The sequence below is a fragment of the Copadichromis virginalis genome, linkage group LG2 (assembly GCF_057382275.1).
Source record: "Copadichromis virginalis isolate Kocher_CV1m ecotype Utaka linkage group LG2, C_Virginalis_male_GT1.1, whole genome shotgun sequence".
NCBI lineage: Eukaryota > Metazoa > Chordata > Actinopteri > Cichliformes > Cichlidae > Copadichromis > Copadichromis virginalis.
Window position 1 is genome coordinate 22,558,772 of NC_140619.1, and position 24,248 is coordinate 22,583,019.

The following is a 24,248-nucleotide window of genomic DNA, read 5'->3' on the forward strand; positions in this document are numbered from 1 at the left end:
ATCTAATGAGGCAGATCTGCCAGAGCTAAGTGTTGTCTCTGATCTGGTGGGAGCTGAAGCCCAAACGCCTGCGTCCCAGCTCAAGGAGGAGGATGAGTGCATTTGCAGACGCAACTACAAGTAAAAGCTTCACTTCAGAACCATGAAAGGCTCATTTATGTTGAGTAAGATGTTGCTTTTCACGAGAAAACATTCAAGGACACAAGCTAGATCGGAACAAACAAAAAAAATGGACCTGCAACTTTTAAAGCAATTTCTTCTTTTTTAAATTCTTTTTATTTCTAAAGATTTAATTCTAAAAGCTCAGAAGCAAAGCTAACCAATCTTTCACAGGTTTTTCCAAATTTAATATGAACATACTACACCGGCTCCTAATCTCAACGGAGGAATGAGCCTTTGTTTAAAAAATAATGGTGGGAGTGAATAAGACGAACAGCCCAAAGAGTTTGTCTGAGGGAGTTGGCTCATTTCTTCCTGGGGTGATAATTCTCCTATTGAAGATTTCCAGAGTCACAGTTGAAATAATATGCAAATAAGTACCCCATGGGGTGCTGACTGGCTGACATATTATCAGCAGAGAGACAGACGCTGCATTTTTTGAGGGGGGCTTGAGCGTGGTCAAATCAAAAGACAGAGGCCCGATTAAAAAGGTGTACTGCGACGCGCACAAGACTACAGGAGCACTTTAAACAGGATGCCAACCCTGTTGGGAATAGGAGGCTGAGGCTTCCTGTGGAGACAGGAGCGACTAGCAGCCAACACAAAAGCCTGCAGAGATAAGGCGAACACTTTGGAAAGCCAAACAATGGAAAAATAAAAGAATGTAAAAAAAGAAAGAAAAAAAAACTGTATCTGGGGGAATAAAAAGAATGATATGAAATTGTTTCTACAGACTCTCCACCAATAAACAAAGCCATTGATTAGTTAGTATGATGTGAGTTAGCCCGGGTTAGAGGACCAGTGAAGCAAACCTCAATAAACCTGCTGTTGTCTCTGTATAAAAGTAAAGTGTTTCTAATTTATAGATGTCTTTCAGTACCATTTTATATCCACTATATGTACTCTGTACCCGTTTTTGACAGGCTTACTTTACTTCAAGTCAAACAGAACACCTGTCCACTTGTTTGAGGTTTGAAAGTGGCGGTTAAACCAATTCTTCTATCATTATTTGGAATTTGCTAAGAATAATGCACTGTAAATCCCTTTTCCAGTTGAATCCGTTTCATCATCATAGTGTTGTATAATAAGAGTTTTAAATATGTTTTGTAATGACACAATGATGTGTTCCTGACTGCAATAACCACTCAGCAGTTTGTGACGTTTCCGTAGTCACAGTGAGCTCTACCGATCACACGCTGTCATTTCTATTTAGAATTGTGGGTACAGTAGTTCTTTTGCAACATATCATAAATAAATTACCTTATTGTTGAAATAAGTTTGGTATCATACAGACTTGCAGTTTCTAAAGGAGCATGTACCATCATGTCACAATCTTGTAGCACATAGAAAGTAATAGTAATCATAAGAATATAGCCGTGTCCAAATTCATAGGCTGCATCCTCCTGAGGACCCGGCCTTTGCGGTCTACGTGGGCCGGGTCCTCTGAAGGCTGGGTAGGCCCGAAGTGAGCGGCTGTGAAATGGGATGCTCTAGCCTTCAGTTATTAAACTCCACTGAGCTGTCTCGGTGGAGATTAATAAACTCAGCATCTGCTCCTTGCTATCTAAAATATATCAGGACACTGCCGTAAATTCTCGATCATCTCACACTTTAATCAGTTTTCCGTTTGACGTTTATTCAGCTGTAATCTCAGCCAAACCGATTTACTCACAAACAAGTAAAACACTGAAAAAAGACAAACAATAACATCTTTAAGTTATCTAAGTGACTTATAAATCATGTTTAACCTGAGTAGTGAAAGACTGCGGGGGGTTTGAAAACGATGTGCCGGGAGTTCGCTGCTCTCGCCGGCTCTAGTGAGCCTTGAACCCCGGGCTAGCTATCGAGCTGGTGGGTAACAGATGTCTTAGAAAACGTCGGAGCACTTTTGCAAATATGTGATGTCTTGATAAACCGAGCAGATATTTGAAGTTTACACAGCTATATTCTCACCTGAAAACATCTTGAAAGTTTATTTTGTGATCCAGAAAGATTAATAAGAGTAATATTAAAACTAAGCAGCTGCCGCCATTGTTGGAAACTGGAATTGGCTGGCCGCTAGGGATGGGTATTGATAAGATTTTCACGATTCCGATTCCATTTTCGATTTTGTTTAACGATTCGATTCTTTATCAATTCTCTTATCGATTCTTTTTTTTTTTTTTTAAAGGAGAACACTAAGTTCGATTAGCTTAGAACTTTGTTTTACATTTTCTCTTTGAACAAGGTAGAAATTTAGGAGTAACATGGCCTTACAAACCCAACAGTGAGATCTTAAGAGATCCAGCCTACGGCTCTTCAATGGGGTGTCACAGGGCCCCCAGGAAAAAAAATTGTAAATGTAAAATAATAAAATAAATATTCTTCTGTAGCAATAACAAAGTATAACATAAATTATTCTGTAGCAATTACACAAGAATATCCAGTAATGTCCCTGCCTACAATTAAACACATTCCGAAAATCTTGGGCATCTGCTGTGGCAAATGGGTGCAAGCCTTTTACCACAAACTTAGTCACTGCTCGGTGACATTCGTCTATCCTGGCCTGAAAGGAGACGCTACCGATAGACTGCAGCGAGAACTGCCAGCATCTGAGCCGGCCAGACTCTGCTAACATAATATGCACTGTTAGTTGATTATTTACCTGCCGCATTAACGGGAGAGGACGTGCAAACGTTACCGCTGCTGCTGGGTTGAGATTCACGAGTCCGGAGCAGAATTAAAAACACGACATTCATTTAAGGTCATCGTGTGTTTTGTGAGCAAATGCTTTTGCATATTCGTAGCGTTTCCTCCCTTAAATGAAATATCTACTTTGCAAGTATTGCAAGTTGCCCTGTTGTCATCCGTTCTCGTAAAGTATAACCAAACTTTTGAGCGTTTGAGCCGCTTAGGCGCCGTGTTTCCTGCCAGGTAAATGATGCTCCGCAACGTGGTGACGTCATTCGGGGCGACTGGAATCGATAAGGGAATCGTTTGCAAAAATGGCAAACAATTCCAAGGAATTGAAACAGTGGGAACCAGTTCTCAACAAGAACCGGTTTTTGATACCCATCCCTACTGGCCGCGCTATGAATTCTGGGATATTTTGGGCCACGAAGTATACACCTGACTGTCACTACCCGATCCATACCGGAAACCCGATCGGTACCCCGCATGCGCGAAAGGTTTCTACTTCCGGTCGTAGCGTTTTACGATAGTTCTGGGTCAGAGTAAGAGTTAAGATGTTAAGAATAACAAGTATATCTTAAAATGTTTGCAATAATGAAGCATTTCAGTACAATGTAGACAAAAACGAAAAATAAAAAGAAAGTTACGGATCAGGACTCTCCGATCCTTACTGCGCATGTGTAAAGTCTGACTGTACAAATCGGGTCTACCCGATCCGTACCGCGCATGTGCAGATGTTTTCTTCTTCTTCTGTTCGTTTAATGGCAGTTTACTCCCCAGTGTACGAGGATACCGCCACCTGCTGACCGAGCGAATAAACCCTATTATAAACTGAATTATCGTCATTACAAACGTGTGTTAAATCTGATTTAGCGATAGTCGAGTGTGTTTATGCTTGTCTGTGAGGAGAGGATTGTTGGAATAGTGATGATGATGTGCGCTATCACTGTCAATTGTCAGTAAACACTTAATCTGGCTGATGAATCTACACGTGAGATATTACAAAGTCTGCATTATTAACTCTGTAATTAGGCGCCATTCTTCTTATTTTACAGCGCTGTTGCTCAATCGGGGACGCTCTCTGTTGAGGAGAAAAGCATGATTTCTTTGTATACGGATTATCCATTGTTTAAATGTCCCGGGCAGTCGAAAAGGAGGCAGAGCTGTTGAGAAATGCTAGGAGCTAACTGGGCGCTAACCGTATCATTCAAATATATTGAATGTCGCAATGTTGGCAAAGAGAGGAAGTGACGTAAGATTTGCGCATGCGGGGTACCGATCGGGTTTCCGGTACGGATCGGGTAGTGACACTGACCCATGCTTCAAATCTGGGGAAAAGGAGGACGCATTTGTCGGCCGCATTTGGAGGAGTCTACAAATTTGGACAGCCTTCATCGCGTCACTGTGACATAATTGGACTACAAATGCGGCCTCAGGAGGATGCAGCCTGTGAATTTGGACACCCCCTATGGCTCACAATCAAAATCCTCTGGAGAACATGAATACAATTTTTTCTTCCAGAACATCACGATTCTGGCGTACACTCTAAATCTCAATAAACAAATCCTAATGCCTAATACGGCTAATTTATGTTAGATATTTGAGTTGTATGAAAAGACATTTATTTAAAATTTTTTACTTTTCAAATCATTACCCTTTATTTAGTTACAAAAAAAATCAAATAATTACAACAAAGGAATTAACAGCTCACACGCTGCAGAACTCCAGTTTACTTTATGAGTATCATCTTAAGTAGTGTGTGACGTTTAGCGCACACCTGTTCTTCATCAGAGAATGAAACACAGGCACTACCACCTTAAATCACCTATGATTGGTCCCATGACCACAAATGATGACAGTAATACTTAGAGCAAACAGCTGATATAAAGTTGAAATAAATTACATTTCCTCCTGGCAGAAGCATAAAAATTTAATGCCCAGAAAAGAAAAACTCAATAAAAGGTCTTACACAAGACCTTTTATTGAGTTTTATTGAAGAATGTTTCTCTTTTGATAGTATAGTGTGTCAATGTTATAGAACTTTTTATATACTAGATAATTTATGTGGCACATTGGAGTTCATAAGGTGAATAAATCTGATATATACCTAAATAACTGCATGAAGTATTTTATTCTTATACATTGCTTGAGGCATTATGGGTATTTTTTCTTTCTGTTTGTTACTTAGTATTTAAATATTTTTTTTATTTTACTTTTTTAACAGGATTGTTTTATTTTGTTTTACTTAGGTCAATTAAAAATGTTTTTTCACGCTTAATTCTTTTTGCTTTGCTTTTTTTATTTTAGGTAATTACAATAACAACCTCACTGTTAATCTAGCTAACAGTTAGCTAGATATCAAGCATTGCCTTGTTTGGTTCTCCTTCCATTTCCCACCATTATGGGAGCAAAGTATGCAACACATAGTCCACACACCATCCAGAAAAGTATTCAGGATCACACCTGATAGTGTGAACACACTCAAAATAACACAAGTATGGAAGTACACAGTATGGAAGCCAAACACACAGCAAACCTTTTAGCTGCATCTGCAGAGTTTGAGGTTGATCTGACGTCATTATAATATAGTTTTACATACAAAACTTACAATTCTCACACGTGCTAAAGGGTCCCCCTTGGACACACAGCACATGTCCATACGACAGTCAGACTTGTCCCTTATTTTTGTTAGCATGTCTGGAATCACTTTAGCCATTGCTGTTGTTATGCTAACTACCAGAAACCACATTTAAGTCACGAATCCGCTCTTTTTAATGTAGTTTCAGTTGTTACCAGTGAATGGCTGTGGAATTAAAGCACTTTGAAACTGGATAATTCTTTTTGACAGAGCCTGTATTAATAATATATTTTCAGTGTATTAAGTAGCCTAGCGTGGGACAGGATACTGTATCCCCTGTTGCACCATTTTCCTCTATATAATATGGAGAGAACTAGAGGGTGAACCTAAATGCATAATTATGATAACAATCTGAGACATGACTAAAAGCAATTTGTGACCAATGGTGTGACTCAGCAAAGCAAAATCTGATGAAAGACATTCAGACCCATGCCACATCACAAGTGTACCCACCTAAAGGCTAGGGAAAAAAAGACTTACCGACCTCCTGTGGAAACAGTGTTGACCATTTATGCTACATGAAAGGAAAATGGTGAATTCAGCACTGAGCCAAAGATCAAGTTCAGATAGTGGAGGCAGCGAGCGAGGGTGTAGCTGGCCAAACAAATGACCACCAGGCTATACTACTCACATACTCACTCACATTACTTAGTCCAGGAAGCCACAAACTTGCACAACTTTTTCATCACTCTGAGAAACTGTTTTCAATTCAGTTTGCCTATTTTGTGCCTTCTTTCAAGGAAATGAAAAAAGGTGACATGTACTCAAAGTCCTACTAAAAGAGAATTCCAAATAGCTGAAGCGCCGTTATAATAACAAGAGTTTCTGAGAATTCTGACATCAGTTCATTGAATTCAAAGCACTGCTGGCATAAAACACATATTGATTTTTTGGTTCTTACAAGACTGCAAATGTGTTTTTACACCATTACTAAAGGTAATGTGATTCACAACACAACTTTGTTAACACATTCATGTATGTTCTTCCAATTTTTCCACTTCAATCTAAAAGAATATGCGAAGAAGCAAGATTAATACATTTCTGTCTGCAGTACTTCTCAGCTTCTGCCTTTGTCGTGCAGAAAAGGATGACACACAAAAGAAAAACACACATGTTAGAGTTTAATTTCAGTGGCACCCAAACATCCGTTTGCCACTAGTAAATCACATTAGGCTTTCTCCACAAAACAGCGACAGAAACAATAAGGAGGCTTCGTACATTTGCTGTACCTGGATGTTTGGGTGCTCCTTTGTATCTGCTGCTGCTGCTGTTTCTTCATCTAGCTCACTATGTTCTCTCGGGCTCACAGCAAAGAGACACGCTTTTTCCTCTGTGGCTCCAGAGCTCCAAGAGAAACCTCAGAAGTCAGACAGACAGCACACCCTTCAGAATTACAGTGCTTTATTAAGTATCAATCTGTACAACAGTTTGCCGGCCCAGCAGAGGGATCAAAAAAGTACTGAAAATCTCATTACGGGAAAACTAATAAGTGACGCACAATGATAAAACAGCAGCAATTAGTTTAAAACCAAGTTACCAGTTGATAAAAGAAGATGTGGTAATGGCTGGTATATCTCATCGTGTCTGGTAAACGATGCTCGAAGGAGCCCATTGGACATAGCAACACTGCCTCTCCCCATCATTAAGTTATTAGATTAGCCCGGGGCAGCAAGTAAACAACTTCAGACATCTCACTGCAGGCATACATCCCACCAGCCCTCACCGTTATTGGATTACTCAGGGAAACTTTTCCAGAAGACAAAATGACTCCATGGAGCGAGCGAGCTACGGGATGATTATTGGAAAGCAGATGATGGGAAGAGCAGAGGAAAGGCCTGCTCAGGCCAGACGCCCGGAGCACTTAGGATCGAGCGGATGGCTAACAAGCAGGAGACAGGGAAGGGATACAGAGGGCAGCGAGGTCTGGTTTTGATTATTGGCTGCTGGAAGGAGAGGCAGCTCGAGTCTGCCAGGTTTCTGCATCATCCGCCTCCTGCCACATCTCGTTTGGGTTACTGCCACAGCAAATGTCCATTCAGCACTATCAGAGACAAATGAGGGCAAACTCCTGTCAAGGTCAACAACCACCTCCACTACGGCCACAGGGGGTCTGCCATTGTAATTCCTTATACACTCAGAGTAATTAAAACTCGTCCAGAAGAAGCGGGGGAAGTCGATGGAATTTTTTGAGACTGCTAATGAGATGCTAATTTGTTGGCCCGCTAGGAACGAGGCATGAGGATCTCAAGGACACAAAAGATTTATTCCCTTTTAAAATGATGGTGTGTGCGTGTGTGTGTCTTCTTCTTCACTAAAACATTTGCCAAGTTTGTTGAGCAATACACACGGCAGGACTCCCGGTGTCTTTATGTTTGATAAAAAGATACGAGCATCCTTTCAAACTCTTTCCAAACTCCTGATAATTTACAGAGCATCACCCCTGTGAGTTCAGAGTAAAGTGGAGAAAGCTCCCCTGCCTCGCGGCAACGAGTGAAGCCACACGCAGATCGCCCTCATGCTGCCTGAAAGTAGTCCAAGTCAGACCTGTTTTCGAACACCCCACTGAGCCAGCCTTCTCATTGAGTCATTCCAGGAGCGCCAGGCTGGCTGTCCCACTTTTTTCAACAGATATCACACAGACTCTCTGATATCTACGCGCGCGCACGCTTGCACTGCACAACTTTCCTCCCCACACATTCCACTTTATAAGCAATCGGGCCAATCCTGTCCTCTCATGTTTATTAATTAGGCTTGCTCTTGGACTTGAATCTGACTCCCTTCTGGGTGAAGACTATTCCTCGGGAACGCCAAGCTGTGCTGAAACTGAGCGAGACAGCACTGTGGTCATTTTCTGATATGTCATTTTTTACACAAGCGCCGCACAAGAAAGCAGCCCTATCCAGCCCGCAGTGCCAATCAGCTACAGCGGCTTTCAGCACTAATGCAAAAAGAGATCACTCCAATAAAAGTTAGTTAAAGTTAAATAAACGCGTCTCTCATTAACAGAGAAGTATAATTTCATTTTTAATCTGCGGGCTCAGGCTGAGTGTCGTCGCAACAGTGGCAGCGCAGCTCTGAAGGACAACACTGGGGAAATAACATCAATTAGAGCTGCCAATCACCCAAAATGCCAGAAGACAGTTTTGGATGAATTTCTGCTTTGTCGGGCAGTTACACAGACGACAGGGAGGATGGGTGAGTCAGAGGGGATGAGATGAGGTGTGAAGTGTAATCACATCACAAACACAAATCTGTGGCTTACTTCGCTAAGCCTCAACATAAAGACGTCATTTTTGGACTTGTTCTTCAGAGCAGACCGTTTACCGCACATGTGCAACTCAAAATCACACCTGAAAGTTCATTCTAATTAGTGCTGACAGTCCACTTAAGAACTTTAGTGCTGAAGCAGCTAACCAAAATGATAAATTCACTGCCCCGGGCAGCACTCACAACATTAGTGTTTGGTCACTGTCAGCTGGATGCTATAAAATCAAACCCACACTAAGTGTTTTAGTTTTTCAGATATTCTTCCTAATTCCAGCTCCTCAAATCTGATGGTTCTCTTCTTTTGTCTATTTTGAATCGTGATTCGAGCACTCCAGGGGCTTTCGAGTGTTAGTCACACAAATCAAGCAATTAAAAGGTTGCCAGCTTGAGCTGTGAGAAGCCGTCATTATCTTCTCACTATTTTTCAAAATTGTCTAGACTGTATGATTGCACAAGCAGTCAGAAAACAGGGCACTCAAAGGGCTTATGCAACAGTTTAGTGTTTACATGCCTGTGTTGATGAGAGACTTATAGAGATAGGACCTTGAGACCACGTTTTTGTAACTCTATAACCCAGATAGTCGACTTATGGGTGGTCTGTTTAATTTGAAGTCTTCAACACAGACTGTAGATTAAAGATTGGTGTGGCCTCCACATGTCCCAATTGGCTGGTGGCCGACTATCACCCAGTTCCCAGCAACTGGGAGTCCCTCCTCCTTCTCCTGGGGCGTATCTACTTTAAACTATGAACACGCCCATTTCACTTAATTGCAGAGTGTCTTAGAATTAAGTTTTTAAAATGTAAATTATCAAAAGTATTACCAGTATACAATTCTTTATTTCAATCGAATCTAATAAAAAGATACAACTGAAAAATTTAAATACCATTTTTTTTTGCACACTGTGTAAAAAGCATGGCCAATTCCTGTAAGTTCCTTACACCTGCATTCTTTCTAATGGCCAGCAGGGGGCAGTTGCAAAAAACTAAAAGCAGCCCAATTGTATAAATGCGATTTATTCATTTGATCGACTCATGACCTAAGTAAAGACTTGCAGTCGAACCTATGATCTCACTGATTGTTGTTTAGTCTTTTTTAATATTATTAATATTATTTAATATTATTATTAGTATAGTTAGTACAAGAAATGATAAAGCAGGGTATGTTTTCAGTCGTGGTTACATTCATCACACCCAGTTTCAAAAGTCCAATTTTGTAATAGCGACTATGCTGAAGTCCAGGCTTGTCTATCTTTTATATACAGTCTGTGGTCCCAAAGCTTGTGATGTCACGTGTTTATTTATTTATATGTTTATTTGAGGACAGGCTAAAAAGCCACGTGGGACCGTATATGAGAACTTTCACCAGATGTGTTATTACTAGTGAAAAGCATAGATCAAGCTCTATGTTTAAAATCTATGCAATGCCCCTTTAAAGACTCTCAAATTACCCTAATCACTATCATCTACTCTCACCACTCCAAACTCTGCAATAAAAAACATGTTCACCGATGTGCAACATCACATACTAATGCACTCGTCAGAAATATTGAACTCCATGATTTATTTACCAAATTAAATTCTGAGATCAGACTCTCGTTACAAAGATTAGATTTAAAGCTGTGCATCCTGCGCAGGGTACAGATTCTCATTTTGAAACTAAACTGACATCATCAAGACGCTGAACGTGAGGCAATCTCGGCGAACACGGCCGTATGATCGCGCTAATGCGAATCAAAGTGAAATCCAATCATCTGTCATATTAGAGAGGATACGGTGTTTTATCCATTATGTTGTATTTTCCTGCTATGCTATAAAGAGATCAGCTAAGGCTCATTAGATTGTGAACTGGCATTTGAAACATGCGCAAAGCACAATTCCTAATGCCTTACCTATTTCCTGGTATTGATCCTAAAGAAAGCTAAAGTTAAGGCGGCCTGTCATCTTACTACTTAAAAGACAAAGATAGACAGAGCCATTACTTTTCCATTGTTTGCAGAAGTTCACTTCAAAAGGGTGAAAACTCTGGTGTAGTCTGAGGCTTGGGAAAGCAGAGCAGGCAGGTGGAGCTGGAAGGAGAGGAGGATGCAGGGATGGAGAGATTGGAGACAGAGGAGTGAAGAGGGGGAGCCCTTTGATCTCTGGCAGAAGTGGATGCTGAAGAGAAGAGACAGAGAGCTGCAAAGAAGACTGCAAACAAGGCATGCACTCAATTCCCAATAGTCGCACCAACGCGAAAGGAAGATAGAAAAAGAGGGGAAGACAGAAGGAGAGAGAAAAGTTGAGCAGATTGAACGAGACAGAAAGGAGAGGGCGAAAGAGAATGGCAGGGTCGCAGAGAGATAGAGAAGAAAGGAGGAGAAGACAGAGAGGATGAAAATGAAGTTGAGGGAAACAGATAAGACCAGGATGTTAAAAGGATTTCAGTCCGTGGGCTGTTTGGGGAGTTCTCTCCAGCCCTATGCTAAAGCAATTAGTATTGAACCCCTTCTAGGAAAGAGCAGCCAAACCACAGCGGCAATCTCTAACATTGTTAGTGTGAAACAACCAAGTCAAGCAAACCCCACGGTCCCCATTAAACCTCAAGTTTTAATTGCCGTGTCAGGATGGTGCCGCATTTCACAGCCCATAAGTGTGTACTCTCAAAAAAGTTGGCCCAGTGAGTCCCTCTTCAACTGGAAACCCCGAGACAGTAAACAGTGCTGCTTTGCTGGGTTGAAAAGGCCTGCATAGCACGATAACAAAAGCTCAACATTAAAAGTGAAAGGGATACTTCGAAAGAGCTGTCGATAGCGTGGCGACAGAGAGAAACGAGCTGTGTGTTTCTTTGTTGCCGTCCAGCTCATTTGAAACCACTTTGTAAAGTTTTCATTCAAAGTGAGATTGTGTCATTTCTGCCGTCGCCATCTTGGTTTTTTCTTTTTTTAAAACAACAACTCTGACTGTGAAACCACTCGCTCACTGGCAGTGTTGGGATTGTAACTAAATGAAAATGTTATGTAGCACACATCACATTTCTTGACAGTAACGAAGTACGTGACTTCATTATTCCCTGGAAGATTCATCACACTACTCAGTACATTACTGTCTGGTAAAATGACCTGATACACACTGTAACCTAATTACCAGTTAGGCTACAGTTCCACACACTGATCAAAATCGCCGTCCTGCCAAGGACACGTGTGATCTTTCTTTCATTGTTCGTGTATGAACGCAAAGCAAAGCTGAAAACCAGCGCAGAGAGACTTCAAAGTAATCATCACAGAGACTCTACTTTAGAAACATGAGCAGGTAGAAACAGAGCCTACAGCCTGACTGCTCGTCACTGGGGTTGGGAGTCACTCAGCTTTTTTTGCTAGCTTTGTGTTAGCATGCTGTTTCTGCAGATGTTTGCAAAGAGTCTGTTTGCAGCACAACAAGTTCTTTTTCTGTCCTGGGTGCCGATTGAACTTTGTGCTCTTTCCTGCAGTGCAATAAAAATAAAAACAATGTCCGCATCTCCACTCAACTGAAATCAGTTGATTAAAGAAAAAACATGTTTCATGTTTTTTTTTCCTTTTTATCTGATTACAATTGTAATGTAATTACTGCATGTAGTACACTAACACGTTACTTTATTGCACTGGTGTCGAACTCCAGGCCTCAAGGCCCGGTGTCCTGCAGGTTTTAGATGTTTCCCCGATCCAACACAGCTGATTTACCTCCTCAACATGTCCTGAAGTTCCCCAGAGGCCTGGTAATGAACTGATCACTTGATTCAGGTGTGTTGACCCAGGGTGAGATCTAAAACCTGCAGGACACCGGCCCTCGAGGCCTGGAGTTTGACACCTCTGCTTTATTGCCTTACTAGAAGACGTATTGTGATTACCTGTCAATCACAAGTCATTAGCCAATGAGTGTGCTGTGGATAATCTAGGCTTCTGGAGGATTCTTACGATGCATGTGTCCAATGATCCCACGTACTGTGGAGACACCACAGCAGTCACACGACCGGCCAGCTCTCTCTATGTCTGTCTCATTTCTTAGCCTGGACTTGTGTTGCATCAGCCCTAATAGTTCCTTTGATGTTATCCAGCCACTTCTTTTGCTGTCCGCTTTTTCTTCCTCTCCCCTGGAGAGTGGTCTTTGTCAAACTTGTCATTCTTGAGACGTGGCCGTATTGAGATTTTAATTTCCCTTCTTTTTGACTGGTGACAGGAGTTCTTAACCGATGCCCAGGATCTTACAAACCAGAAGCAGTGTCTTTTCACTGCCTGTTTTTTCTCTCCCAGGTCACCTGAAAGCATCCATGTAGAGCAGTGGTGTCAAACATATGGCCCAGGGGCCAGAATCAGCCAAGTGAAGAGTCCAATCTGGCCAGCTGGGCAGCTCCGGAAAATGTGAAGGAGTGCATAGATTTTTGCCTGTATTTTTGTAACTTTTACAGCTTATTCTATTCATAAAGAGGCATTAAAATTCATACTTCACCAGAGTAATTAAATAATAGCTAAACGATAACAAAAAAATTTCAGTTTTTCTGCCATGTATATCAAAATGTCTGGGTTTGGGGGGTTTTGAGGGCGGTTAATAGGTCAGTGAGTTCACAGTAAAAACTTTATAATTACAGGATAATCTGGACAGTGAACTATCATAACCTTTTCTGTAATTTTACCCGTTTAACTCATAATTTCACTGGTCCAGTCCGGCTGAGAGGAATACTTGGATAACAGTCGTATTTTAAGCTTTATTCTCAGAGTGAAGATCTTATCTGTACATATTGGCTTTAGCATGACAAATGTCATAGTTTGGACTATTTTGGACTACTGAACCATGCATACACTAGAAGCAGGAGGAAACACCTTTACCTACTGCAGGTTATAACTTTGCATTTACTTTCCAAGAGTGTTTTTCTTTTCATCTAATTTTCAACAGGAAAACACAGAAGCATCGTACATTTTCTTTAACAGAATGATTCGGACACTGTAATAGTCTTTGCACACCTGAGTAGCACCTGCTACACCAGGTATTTCATTTCACTGTTCAGTCACTCACCTGCTTCCTGCACCTTCGACAAAATCTACGTCTTTTTTTCGCGTCACCGTTTCCCCGAGTTGTTATTTTGCATGCGACTGTTCGCTTGAGTTAGTCCTAGCAGCGCGCCTCCTCTGACCGCTCTCATCCAGGTTTCCAGGAAGGCTGCTGACTGTCGTGGGGGATTTTCTCTCTCTTTCCCTGTGAATAACAGTCATCGCCAACTGCAGTGCGCCAAATCTCAGGAGGCTGTCACTTTCTGGAGCAACATGTCTGGCACAGACAACCACACTACATCTAAAGTCACTTAAACAACGCGTCGCTGCCATTCCAACATTTAGTTGAACAGCAGCCTCCTGTCTGTATGCATTTTGCTACAGCTTTATTTATACGTGACTCCCTGCCTGGAGGAGTGAGCTGCCGATGTGAAAAAAAAATTGTAGCCAAGAAAGTGAACACTGTTGATTTATGTGTTTAAATGTGTGCATTTGTGACACTGGGTTGTTTTTTTGTTGTGCGTGCCAGATGAAATTATCTCGTCTTTCTTCGAGGCAGGTCTTGGATGAACTGTGCAGACTGCTTACCTTGGAATATCGCGGCGTTCTGGATGATGAGACGTTTGAGTTGTGCGCTGACAACCTGCAGACCAGACTCCATATTGCTGCGCGCCGCTACCTGATACCGCTCCTCCATCTTCTTGGAACAGCAGGTCGGGCCTTTGGTTTGGCAAACCTGCAGATCTGCACCTGGCAGGAAATCAGCAGGGACAGGATGGTAGTCTGGATGAACAGAGGGAAGTAGCTGCGAAGCCACTGGTGTTTAATTTTCAAGAAAAAAAAGACACACAAATAGATTCAGCAGCATTTTCCGAATGCAAAAACTAAGAAATATCTCCAGCAGAGTCCGCAGCCTTAATGAGCGTATGATTATTATGTAGAGGCTGTGTTATGTAGCCGGGCTCAAGTCAAAAATAAATTGCTGCTTAAAAATAAGTCATTTTGATCCACATTCGCGCAAAACACTAAAGCTGTGTAGTTCTCCTCAGAGATCAATTTGGTCAACAGAAACTTTTCCTCCACTCAAGGCTACACTTTTCACTCCGAGGATCAAAAAAAGTATGTTTTTTTTGTGTTTTTAGACTTAAGATGAGAGCCAGGAGCAGTGCATCATGCAGACAAATAAACCTAGGTTCCAGCATGCTTTCATTATGGATACACATAAAAAAAAAACAGCCACGAGTAAGATTGAAGGCAGTGAAACAACATTCGTTCACCTGGCTGTGGACACTAAAGGTTGTTTACACCTATGAGAAATAATTGGATTCCCCGAGCTCCTTTTTGAGCGACGCATTCAAGCCTGCGAAAGCAAAACTGGGGTGTCAGGGATGTTTCAGAGGGGCGATGTAGCCAGACACGACCTGATCAAAGAGCAAACACGTCGAAGAAATTAATTCAATTAATCGCACACAGGAGGAAAGCAGGAAAGATAAACAAGAGCCTGCCGCCACTGTGAAACTCAGTAAACTTCGAGTCATGGTCATGCTAAAAGGAGTGTGAAATCTGTTTGTTTGTTTTTGTTTTTTTAGATAAAAAGAGTTCACATTAATAAAGAGGAAACAACACAATATCTGTGTCTTTAAATAAATGCTTTGCATCATATTTTCTGAGCTAAAGTTCAGTGTACCCACAGTGGATTTTAGCCTGAACAGTCAAGATGTGACACAAATACAGAAGATCGGGTTAATTTGGGGAGGGCCTAAAAAATATTGAAATAACTGTTTGGAAATTACAGACATTTTTATATGAATTACAGTGTTTTTAATTTTTTTAGTTCCACATTTTCAGAGCTTCAAAAGTAACTGGACAACGTGGCATCGTTTTAAATTTAAGGATTCTTTTTGATGCGTGCTATTTTCAGCTGTCACAAGTGGTCTCCACACCGGGTGGCCTTCCTGATTCAGCCCCAAAGTAGATTTGTGTCTCCACCTGCAACCGGCAATCTTTTGCTTGCCAGTAAAATGTGTTAACCACCACACTGTGGAGCCAACATAAGGAGCAAATATAAGGACTGTTTTTAGTGCTTGGATGAAAATCCGGTGCAGTCAGTGACAGCCTGGAGTGTAGAACCCATAAACATCACCAAATGCTCTGCCAGACCTTTACTGTCTTTCAGTTGCTGTTTGTCTGTGAGTCTTTCTGCCTATCTTTTGCATTTAATAACTGAAAAGCTGCTCTGTTGCATTTGCAGGATGCTTTGGGTCGTTATCCATTTGAACTGTGAAGCACTGGTTGATCAGTTTTGCAGCATTTGGCTGAATCTGATTGGAGACTACGGCCCTGCATGCGCTACGATTCATCCTGATACGTCATATCAGCAGTATCATAATCAATAAACACTAGTGACCTTGCTTCCACTGGCACCCATACACACTCATGCAATAACACTGCCTCCACCGTGTTTGTCAGATGATGTGTTGTGTTTCAGATCATGAGCCTGTCAGTCTCCATACTTTTCTCTTCCCTTCATTGTGCTACAATTTAATCTTGGTTTCACCTGTTCAAAGATGTTTTTCCAGGACTGTGCAGACTCTTTTAAATGTTTTCTGATAAAATCTAATCTGGCTTTCATGTTCTTGAATGTAATCGGTGGTTTGCACCTTGTTGTAAATCCTCTGCATTTTGAGTCGTCTAATAATTTGCTCCATTCTTGATTGCAAACTTTGAGAATAGTTAACCCACCTCCTTGAGAGGGTTCTTCAGTTGGTTAGATGTTGTGAAGCTGTTCATCATAGAAATAATTCTGTGATCATTCACCTTTTTCACTTCACGTTTGATGTTGCTGAGCTGGGTGGTGAATTCCTTCTTTTAAAGCACCAGATTTTTGACTTGGACATGTTTTTGCCATCTCTCTTGTTTCTTTTGATCTTTCGACCAAATGATGGCCTCTCGACAGCGGTCATATGCAAGTTCAGCACTGGAAGTGTATCTGTTTATCTTGTCATAAAATAATGAAGGAAAGGGCCTCATCAGGCCATGAAACTCCCTGTCAGTCAATTTTCTGATTACTTTTTTTTTGCAAATACTTAAAGAACATTACATAGTAATCAAAACAGTAAGAACAAGACAAAAACAACAACATAAACAATTATAAAGACAAAAAGAGGCAGTGGAGGAGTTCGAGTGAGTAGGAGATTAGTTCGGCCGCAGAAACCCCATTTCAAGTTAGAATTTGATCATAAAATTAAATAAAATTTAAGATTCCTATGTGAAACCAAAACCTTCATGTTGAAAATTTGTAGAGATCAGAACGTTTGTCCACATAAAGGAGAGTAATATCGGTTTCCGCCAATTTTCTAAAAACTTTTGAGCCTCTGAAAATGGGAGATTGTGTATAAAAACAGGCTTTAATTCCTAATTAAAGCTGAAACTAACTGACTGGTTTAAAATCCCCTGTTGTCGTGTAGAGAGGCAACATTGCAAAATTACAAATCTGCATAATTGTCCAAATACTTACAAAGTTTAAAGATTTCCACCTTATCTCTGCTTGAAAATGATGGACAGTCAGACATAAGTAGGACACAACCATCCAGTGTTTAGATACAAAGAGCAGCTCCAGTGAAAACCCCTTTCCTCGGTGCTTCCCCCTCTCAGCCTCTCTGTCCCACATGGCTGCTGAGAGCTCAGTGGAGGCTGCAGTGGTAACGTGCCAAAGCCTCGTTGAGGAGTTGTCTCCAGGATCTGCCTCCCTGAGAGGCATCGGTGACAAGGGCCTGATTGATGCCACGGTACACAAATGTCAGGGGAGCCTGCCAGCTTTGGCTGCCGCTGCTTTGGATGCGAGGATATAAGGAGGCGGAAGCAGTGAGATTAATTTGGAGGAAGGGGGGGCTGCTAGGATTGCGAATCAGAAAAGTCTTGATAGCTGGCGTGTCAAAAGACGGAGGAAAGGCTTTTGTGGAGGCAGAGGGTTTATCTTAATAACAAAAGTGAGTGTCTCTATTGGATCGGGGCTCTTTCTCTGTGAGATCTTCAAAAGAATAGATCTTTAGTAGCGGGCTCGGGCTGCAACAATGCAGACACAGACACGGTGCACATTAAACTACCGGGAGATGCAACAGAGCGACAGTCTTGATAATTAAGAATCGCTGCAGAATTAAACAGAGAACAGCTTCTGCTAACTCCCAGCTCACCCCTGACTCCCAGCAGGGTTTAGGGTGTACAGTCTAATGAGCAAAAGAGGCAATAAAGCTGTCACCCAGCACCTTTTTGTGTGCATACTGACAGGCTTAATATCTTAAATCAATGCGGACAAAAGACTCCTGACGGATAAGATCAAGTTAATTTCAGACTGCAGGGGCAAAATTATTAAGCTGTCAATAGCGCCGTAGGTGAGGCGAGCGCGGCCTGAGCGGAGAAGAGACGGGGATTTAGCAATTATCTCCGGCGAAACAGGCAGATTCATCTGCACCGTTTGTCGTTTTGCAGATGATAAATGTGTTTCATTACACGAGTTCCACAGCACTGAGGGAATAAGCGAAGGATTCGGGAGGGAGATGATTCCCCCGTAGAGTTTCAGAAATAACAAAATCGTACCGTCTAAATAAAGCTTTCTTTCTGACTGACACATCACTGGGGAACGAGCTTCCTCCTGCTCCCCTTTGCTTTAGGCTCCATCCCTGTTTCTCGCCCCTCTGCTTTCTTATTTTTCCTCTTTTACTCCTTTTCATCTGCGCGCACTTTTGTTCCGAGCTCGTTTTCCTTCACCTACCTTGAGCTTAACAGCTCCTGGGCACTGTGAGCAACTTTAAAATCAGCCTGTTATTGGTTAATTGGTCAATTTTGGGCGTCCTTATGGCCAATTCTCTATCGCAAAATGAAGAAAGACAAGGTAGCAATTTACATGTAAATTTCCCCAGCATGCAATCTCGGTCCAAGGTGGCGCCTTTAAATTACTGCGTGCTTTCAATCAATACTGTGAAAGGAGGCCGGGTAATTCGACGTGCAGGACAGCTGCTGTTTTTATGAGTGTCTCTGAATGCCTTTTATAAACACATTGATCGCCCTTCAGATTGTCACAGCCTCATCTAACCATCCTCGCTGCTCTACCCCTCACAGAAAGTTTCCTTTGAAAGGCCACTGCTGGAAACGATGGCCCTGTCCTCACACTAACACACACAAACACTGGAGGAGTCCTCACATCTTTAACAAGCCCAGGAAATCAGAGTCAGGGGAACAGATACAGTGCATTATGTGTCTAAGTTTCTCGGCACCAATTAGAAAGCTATCACTATGCAAGCTTAATGATGGCGACCATGGGGGAAAAAACAAGTTGTACTAAAATATAGAATATGCTAAAAGCCGTTCATTATGAGCATAAATTATACAACAGCTAGTTTCGAGTGGAAGCGCGTGGGACTCCGTGGCTACCTCTCCGGGGCAAAATAAGCCAGTGTCACTTTTTAAAGATAGAGCCATTTACAACCAACCTAAGGAGTGATAATATCATTAACTACTGGGGATTAAAGTGGCTTTAAGTATTTTTAGAGCTGCTCCACTTTAAACCATTTGACGAAGCAATGGTTTGAAAGCTGGAAGCAGGAATGTGAAAGTGCCCAACATTGTTCTCTGCTTTTTCCTTTTTGTTTTGCACATAACAATGAGGCAGTAAACAAAAGGCTCCTGTCTTTAAAGTGGGACCGTTCAAAAAGGAAGAACTGAATAAAACCAAGTATGAATCGGTGTTTAACCAGCTGGAAAGGCTTCTCGCTTCAAATCAGACTCATCCACCTATTAGTCATTCGCTGTCATTTCTAAAACAGGGGCATTTGGGACCTTTTTGCATGGCATCCTGCTGAGAACTATAAAGCAACACAAAGCTATAATTGTTTTAGCTCACAGCAAAAGGAGGAGGAGGAAAAAACTCCTTTGCAGGACCTCTTTGCAGGATTTTCTGCTGAAACTAGTTGGATCTCAGCCTCCAGCACACAAGTGTTACTCTTATATTTCGTGAGTATCTGATGCTGCTCTCATGAATCAGGTCCCACCGCCGCTGTCGGAGATCCAAAAGGTCTTCCCATCATCAAGCCAGCGCCGTCACTAGTGGAGCCGCTTTCTCGCTCATGTCCCGGGGTGAGTGTTCAGCGCTGCCTGTGCGCCTCGCCTCACACATATGTGATGACACGATGGAGTGAACCGACACCCAGCCTCCATTTCACCTTCAGCCAATCCAACCACCCACAGCAACAGCCGCAACAAAGACACGAGTGGTACTACTCCTACAGATGTGCCAAGCTTTGATTTTTTCCCCTCTATATGCCTGCTGTAATCTTCCTCTGCACTCACTTCTTTTGAATCACACTTTTGGAAAGAAAAACTTTAGTCTTTTGGTGCTTTTTTTGCCCCCTCCGGCACCACATGCAGCATTATTAGAAATTCTGCTCTGCCTTCCTGCGGACATGTTTCTGAATCAGCCACCTCCCCTACACTATACTCAATATCGATACAGTCCACTTCACATTTCACTCATACACACACACACACACACACACACACACGCACGCACGCAGAAAGTTATACTTCCCTCAGTCGGATCACAACTAGCCACCCTCAACAAGTAATTTCATCAATCTTTCATTTACTGTGCGCCTCATCGGAGAACTCGTGTTATATCAGCCTGCATGACAAGCAGCTGTAGCTGTGACTCCAACTTATTCAGCATGAATTAATGGTGAGTATATATTATAGATGAGACATGACCAAAAATGCATAAAAAATAGGTCAAAAATGTACTAAATGTGTGAAAAGTGACTGCCGATTTCATGTCCTCCCCAAAAATAATACTAATAATAATAAAGTCAGCTCATTAGGACAAAAGTGGAAGATTTGAGAGTTATGGAAATTCCACCAAAAGCTCGAGCATGCCCAATAAGCCGCTCATTCTGAAATCTTTACAGAGTGCTTAAAATCTGTTAAGGACCAGCACTGGTCACTGCACATAAAGCATTGTGGGGCCATTCAGCGTCACTACCGCGAGCCCAAAATCAAATCCCATCCGTCCCAGTATCTGTGATACAGCGGGACTGCAGATATTTCAGGACATCTGGGATTTTTAATTTCCTATATTACTTCAGTTTCTTTTCAAAAGACATGAAGTGAACGTGAGAGACACCTGTCACCATACAGGTACAGTTACATAATTCTTCATTAGTCATAAGTAAATGGTAAATGGCCTGTATTTATATAGCGCTTTACTAGTCCCTAAGGACCCCAAAGATCCAGTCATCCACCCATTCACACACTGGTGATGGCAAGCTACATTGTAGCCACAGCCACCCTGGGGCGCACTCACAGAGGCCTACTCTTTAATACAAATGCTGTAAAAACTGATGAAATGATGTACGGCAACGTGCTCAGTCAGTGTTAAAGAACTGAAGAAGTAAGTGACAAAGACTTGAAGCATGGTCATTTCCAACCTGTCTACAGCAGTGACTCATGGGTGTTTATGAGGAAATCATTAATTCAGCAGCTTTGTGATGGTTCTATTAGTTATTTTCCACTCTGACTTTGACTGGTGTGTTTTCCTGAAAACTGAGAATGGTATTTAGAGTTTGATTAGCAATGGGCCAAGCGGTTAACAGCGATAAATCACAAACATTTATCTGCAGGGCCGGTGCTTAAATGTTGAAGACAGAATGAAGACAGAATAAAGTGCTGCAAGTGTAATGCTGTGTTACAGTCTTTGCATCAGTACAGTGATGTTTTACAGTTGTTGTTGTTGTAGTTTACAGTAGCTGTCAAAATAACAGTTTCATGCTGGTAAATCTAGCTTGAGGGATGTACTATAGATACTTTATTGGGAGCTGTGTTACAGTACACTCTTATTTTTCTAACGTTTAAATCTAAATGTTGGAGAAAGAACTCTAACTGGGTATATTAACCCTGGAGTTTGTCTGATATTTGCTTTGCTGAAAGTGATTGATTTCTTTTTTTTTATTTTATTTTTTTTTTATTTTTATTTTTTTTATTTTTTTTTTTTTTATCTCTTGCTGTTTTGCATTGAAACAATATAATGCAGAACGCATTCAGAAAATTCAGCTTGCACAGTTGATTAACGGGAGAAAATACTTAAAGTGCTATTGTTTTGCTGAGAAGAGGGTATTTATAGAGTATTATTGAATATTTAGGACCTAATGTACAGTATATTTTTCCATTTGCCAAAATGCTCAAGGCCAAATAAAACTTCTAGATGTTTCCTCCATGCACAAGGTATTTTTAACAAATTGCCAGGAGCATCAGTTGTGTGTAGCATCACTGAGGGTACTGTTAACCTCTATCATAGATACAGGGGATACAAACATTTTTTTTTTTATATCCGACATAACATTTAGTCAATCAGCAGACTTCAGGGAGCCAAAGCAGAACATTAGGTTTAACACGCTTGTGAACACCTTTTCTGCAGAACTGTATAAGCCATAAACCAAGCAATTAATCTGCAACAGACCTGCAGCGAGGATGAGTAAACCAAACCATGCCTTCGCTGGCCGTGATGGATTGTTCTATGGCTGATTGGTGAATTGATTCCAGTGAAAGTAATGGTTATGAACTGTTAGTGTCCAGCTCAGACTGATTCCTTAGAGATGGTGCACAGACAGCTGGTCTGCCTAGCCTCAGATTTGGGAAGGCTAAATATTTCTCATTGCCTGCCAAGAGAAATATTTAGCTTCCCCTTTGGCTGGCAGATAAAACGCCTGATGGCCTAGGTGCAAGGTGTGTGATTAAACATGGATGCTTGGAGAAATGTAGGGCTCAGCGGTTAGGGCTGCATGCACCTTACACGATGGGAGCTTAATATATGGCAGAAGGAGCATGACAAAATATGCTTCAAAGTGCATCGCGCTCTCTCTCTCCTGCTGTTTGATTTGAAGTATTTTGCGATTCGCCACACTCTTTCATGTTTACAAAACATTTAGTGTTATTCAAAAAGAAAAAAAAGAAAGAAAAAAAAAAAACACCCCTCTTTGAATCAGGTGGGAGTATTGCATGCTGCGAACGGAGAGAAAACAGATAACCTGGAGCACTTCCCTGTGCTGACATGACACTAAAACACCTAATTAACATTTGCGGCTGGCTGTGATGCAGACACATGAGAGGCTTTTACCATTTCCATAGTGAATCAGAATGCACGCAACAGGCTCCAGTGCACCAACATGCTGCATTCTGCAAAAGAGGACAAAAATATGGACTTCTGTCCACAAAGACCCGAATCATTTCACCATTAACCTTTTCTGTTTTTTGCCAACTCACTTCTCCAGATCTATTCCTTCTTCATTAGAGAAGATAGAAGTCAGTGACAGTTGAGCTCCATGGAACAAAAACAATAAAGATGAGTTTGGATCATTGCATCATTTACAAAATAACTTCCAGTTTGCTTGCAGCTCAGATCACACACATAATTGATATTTGCTGACAATGTAACAGGAGTGGCTGTGTACATTTTGACTATTAATCCTCTTTCATTCCCTCAGCTTTTACCCCGTCGTCATGTATTTAAACAAGCACCAAAGTTAGTGTTTTAAGGAGGCTGTCAATATCCTAACTCAAATCTTGCAATGTTTCAGCACCAACAGAATCAAAGTGAGGTGCAAGGCAAGGTTACTCCATGTTCAGATCAATACAAGAACAAATTTTACAAGTTTCAGTTTCGTATTTGTAACAGGATATTCCGCTTAATGCGGCCAGATTTTATTTTTTTTTTTTTTTTTAAATAAAATAAAATTCTCAGAGCAGGTTAGTAAACGTTCAGCCAGAGGGATGGAGAGTGTGTGGGTTGGCTCTCACTGAAAAGGTCAGCATTTAAAACAAAACACAGAAGCGCTATAGCGGTACTATCCGCTAGGAAAAAATATATATTTACAAATCTATATTTGACTTAATGCGTTGGTGCCGATTGTTAGAAACGTGCTCTATCCCACAACATTATCAGGAGTACGTAAAACATTAACGTCCCGTATCTACGAGCTTTATTAATGACAGTTACCTGACACTGGGGTTTCGGGGACCCACTTGGAGCCCGGGTGCAGAGACTGAAATACTGTGCGCACCTCCTGGCAGTTTGGCACGTGTCCGCCGGGAAGGGAGAACAGCTGGAGGAAGGCGCACAGAAAGAGCGCACTGTGGACCGGTGAGGAAGCCATGGCTGACGGGCAGCAGCACTCAACCAAAGCGGACAGAGTAGAAGAAGCAGCGGTAAAGTTCAGCGCGCTAAAAGTTACAGAAGGAGCCAGCGTTTGCGCTGATGAGGTGAAGCTGCAGCTCCCGGCTCGGCTCGGATCAGCATCCTTCCGCTTTCCTCTTCTCCTCCTCTCAGAGTCCGTGCACTCTGCAAAGCTGCTTTCTCGGGCTTCTTGGAGCTACACGGATGCCGAGAACTTATGACTCCCTGTTCATTTGCAGCAGCGAGCGTCATCTCTCCGCACAGATGGATGAACGCCCCCCCCCGATTCCATGT

General features: G+C 41.8%; 1 protein-coding gene across 1 annotated transcript in view; it reads right to left on the reverse strand.

Moving 5' to 3' along the window:
* gpc3 (glypican 3) overlaps positions 1-24,248 on the reverse strand; it is a 155,535-nt gene extending 131,287 nt beyond the window's left edge. The window contains exons 1-2 of the mRNA XM_085473790.1: positions 23,778-24,248; positions 14,327-14,488 (exon numbers count right to left, since the gene is read on the reverse strand). Of these exons, the coding sequence (XP_085329916.1) occupies positions 14,327-14,488; positions 23,778-23,934 (319 nt within the window). The 5' untranslated portion in view covers positions 23,935-24,248. The remainder of the gene's footprint in view (positions 1-14,326; positions 14,489-23,777) is intronic.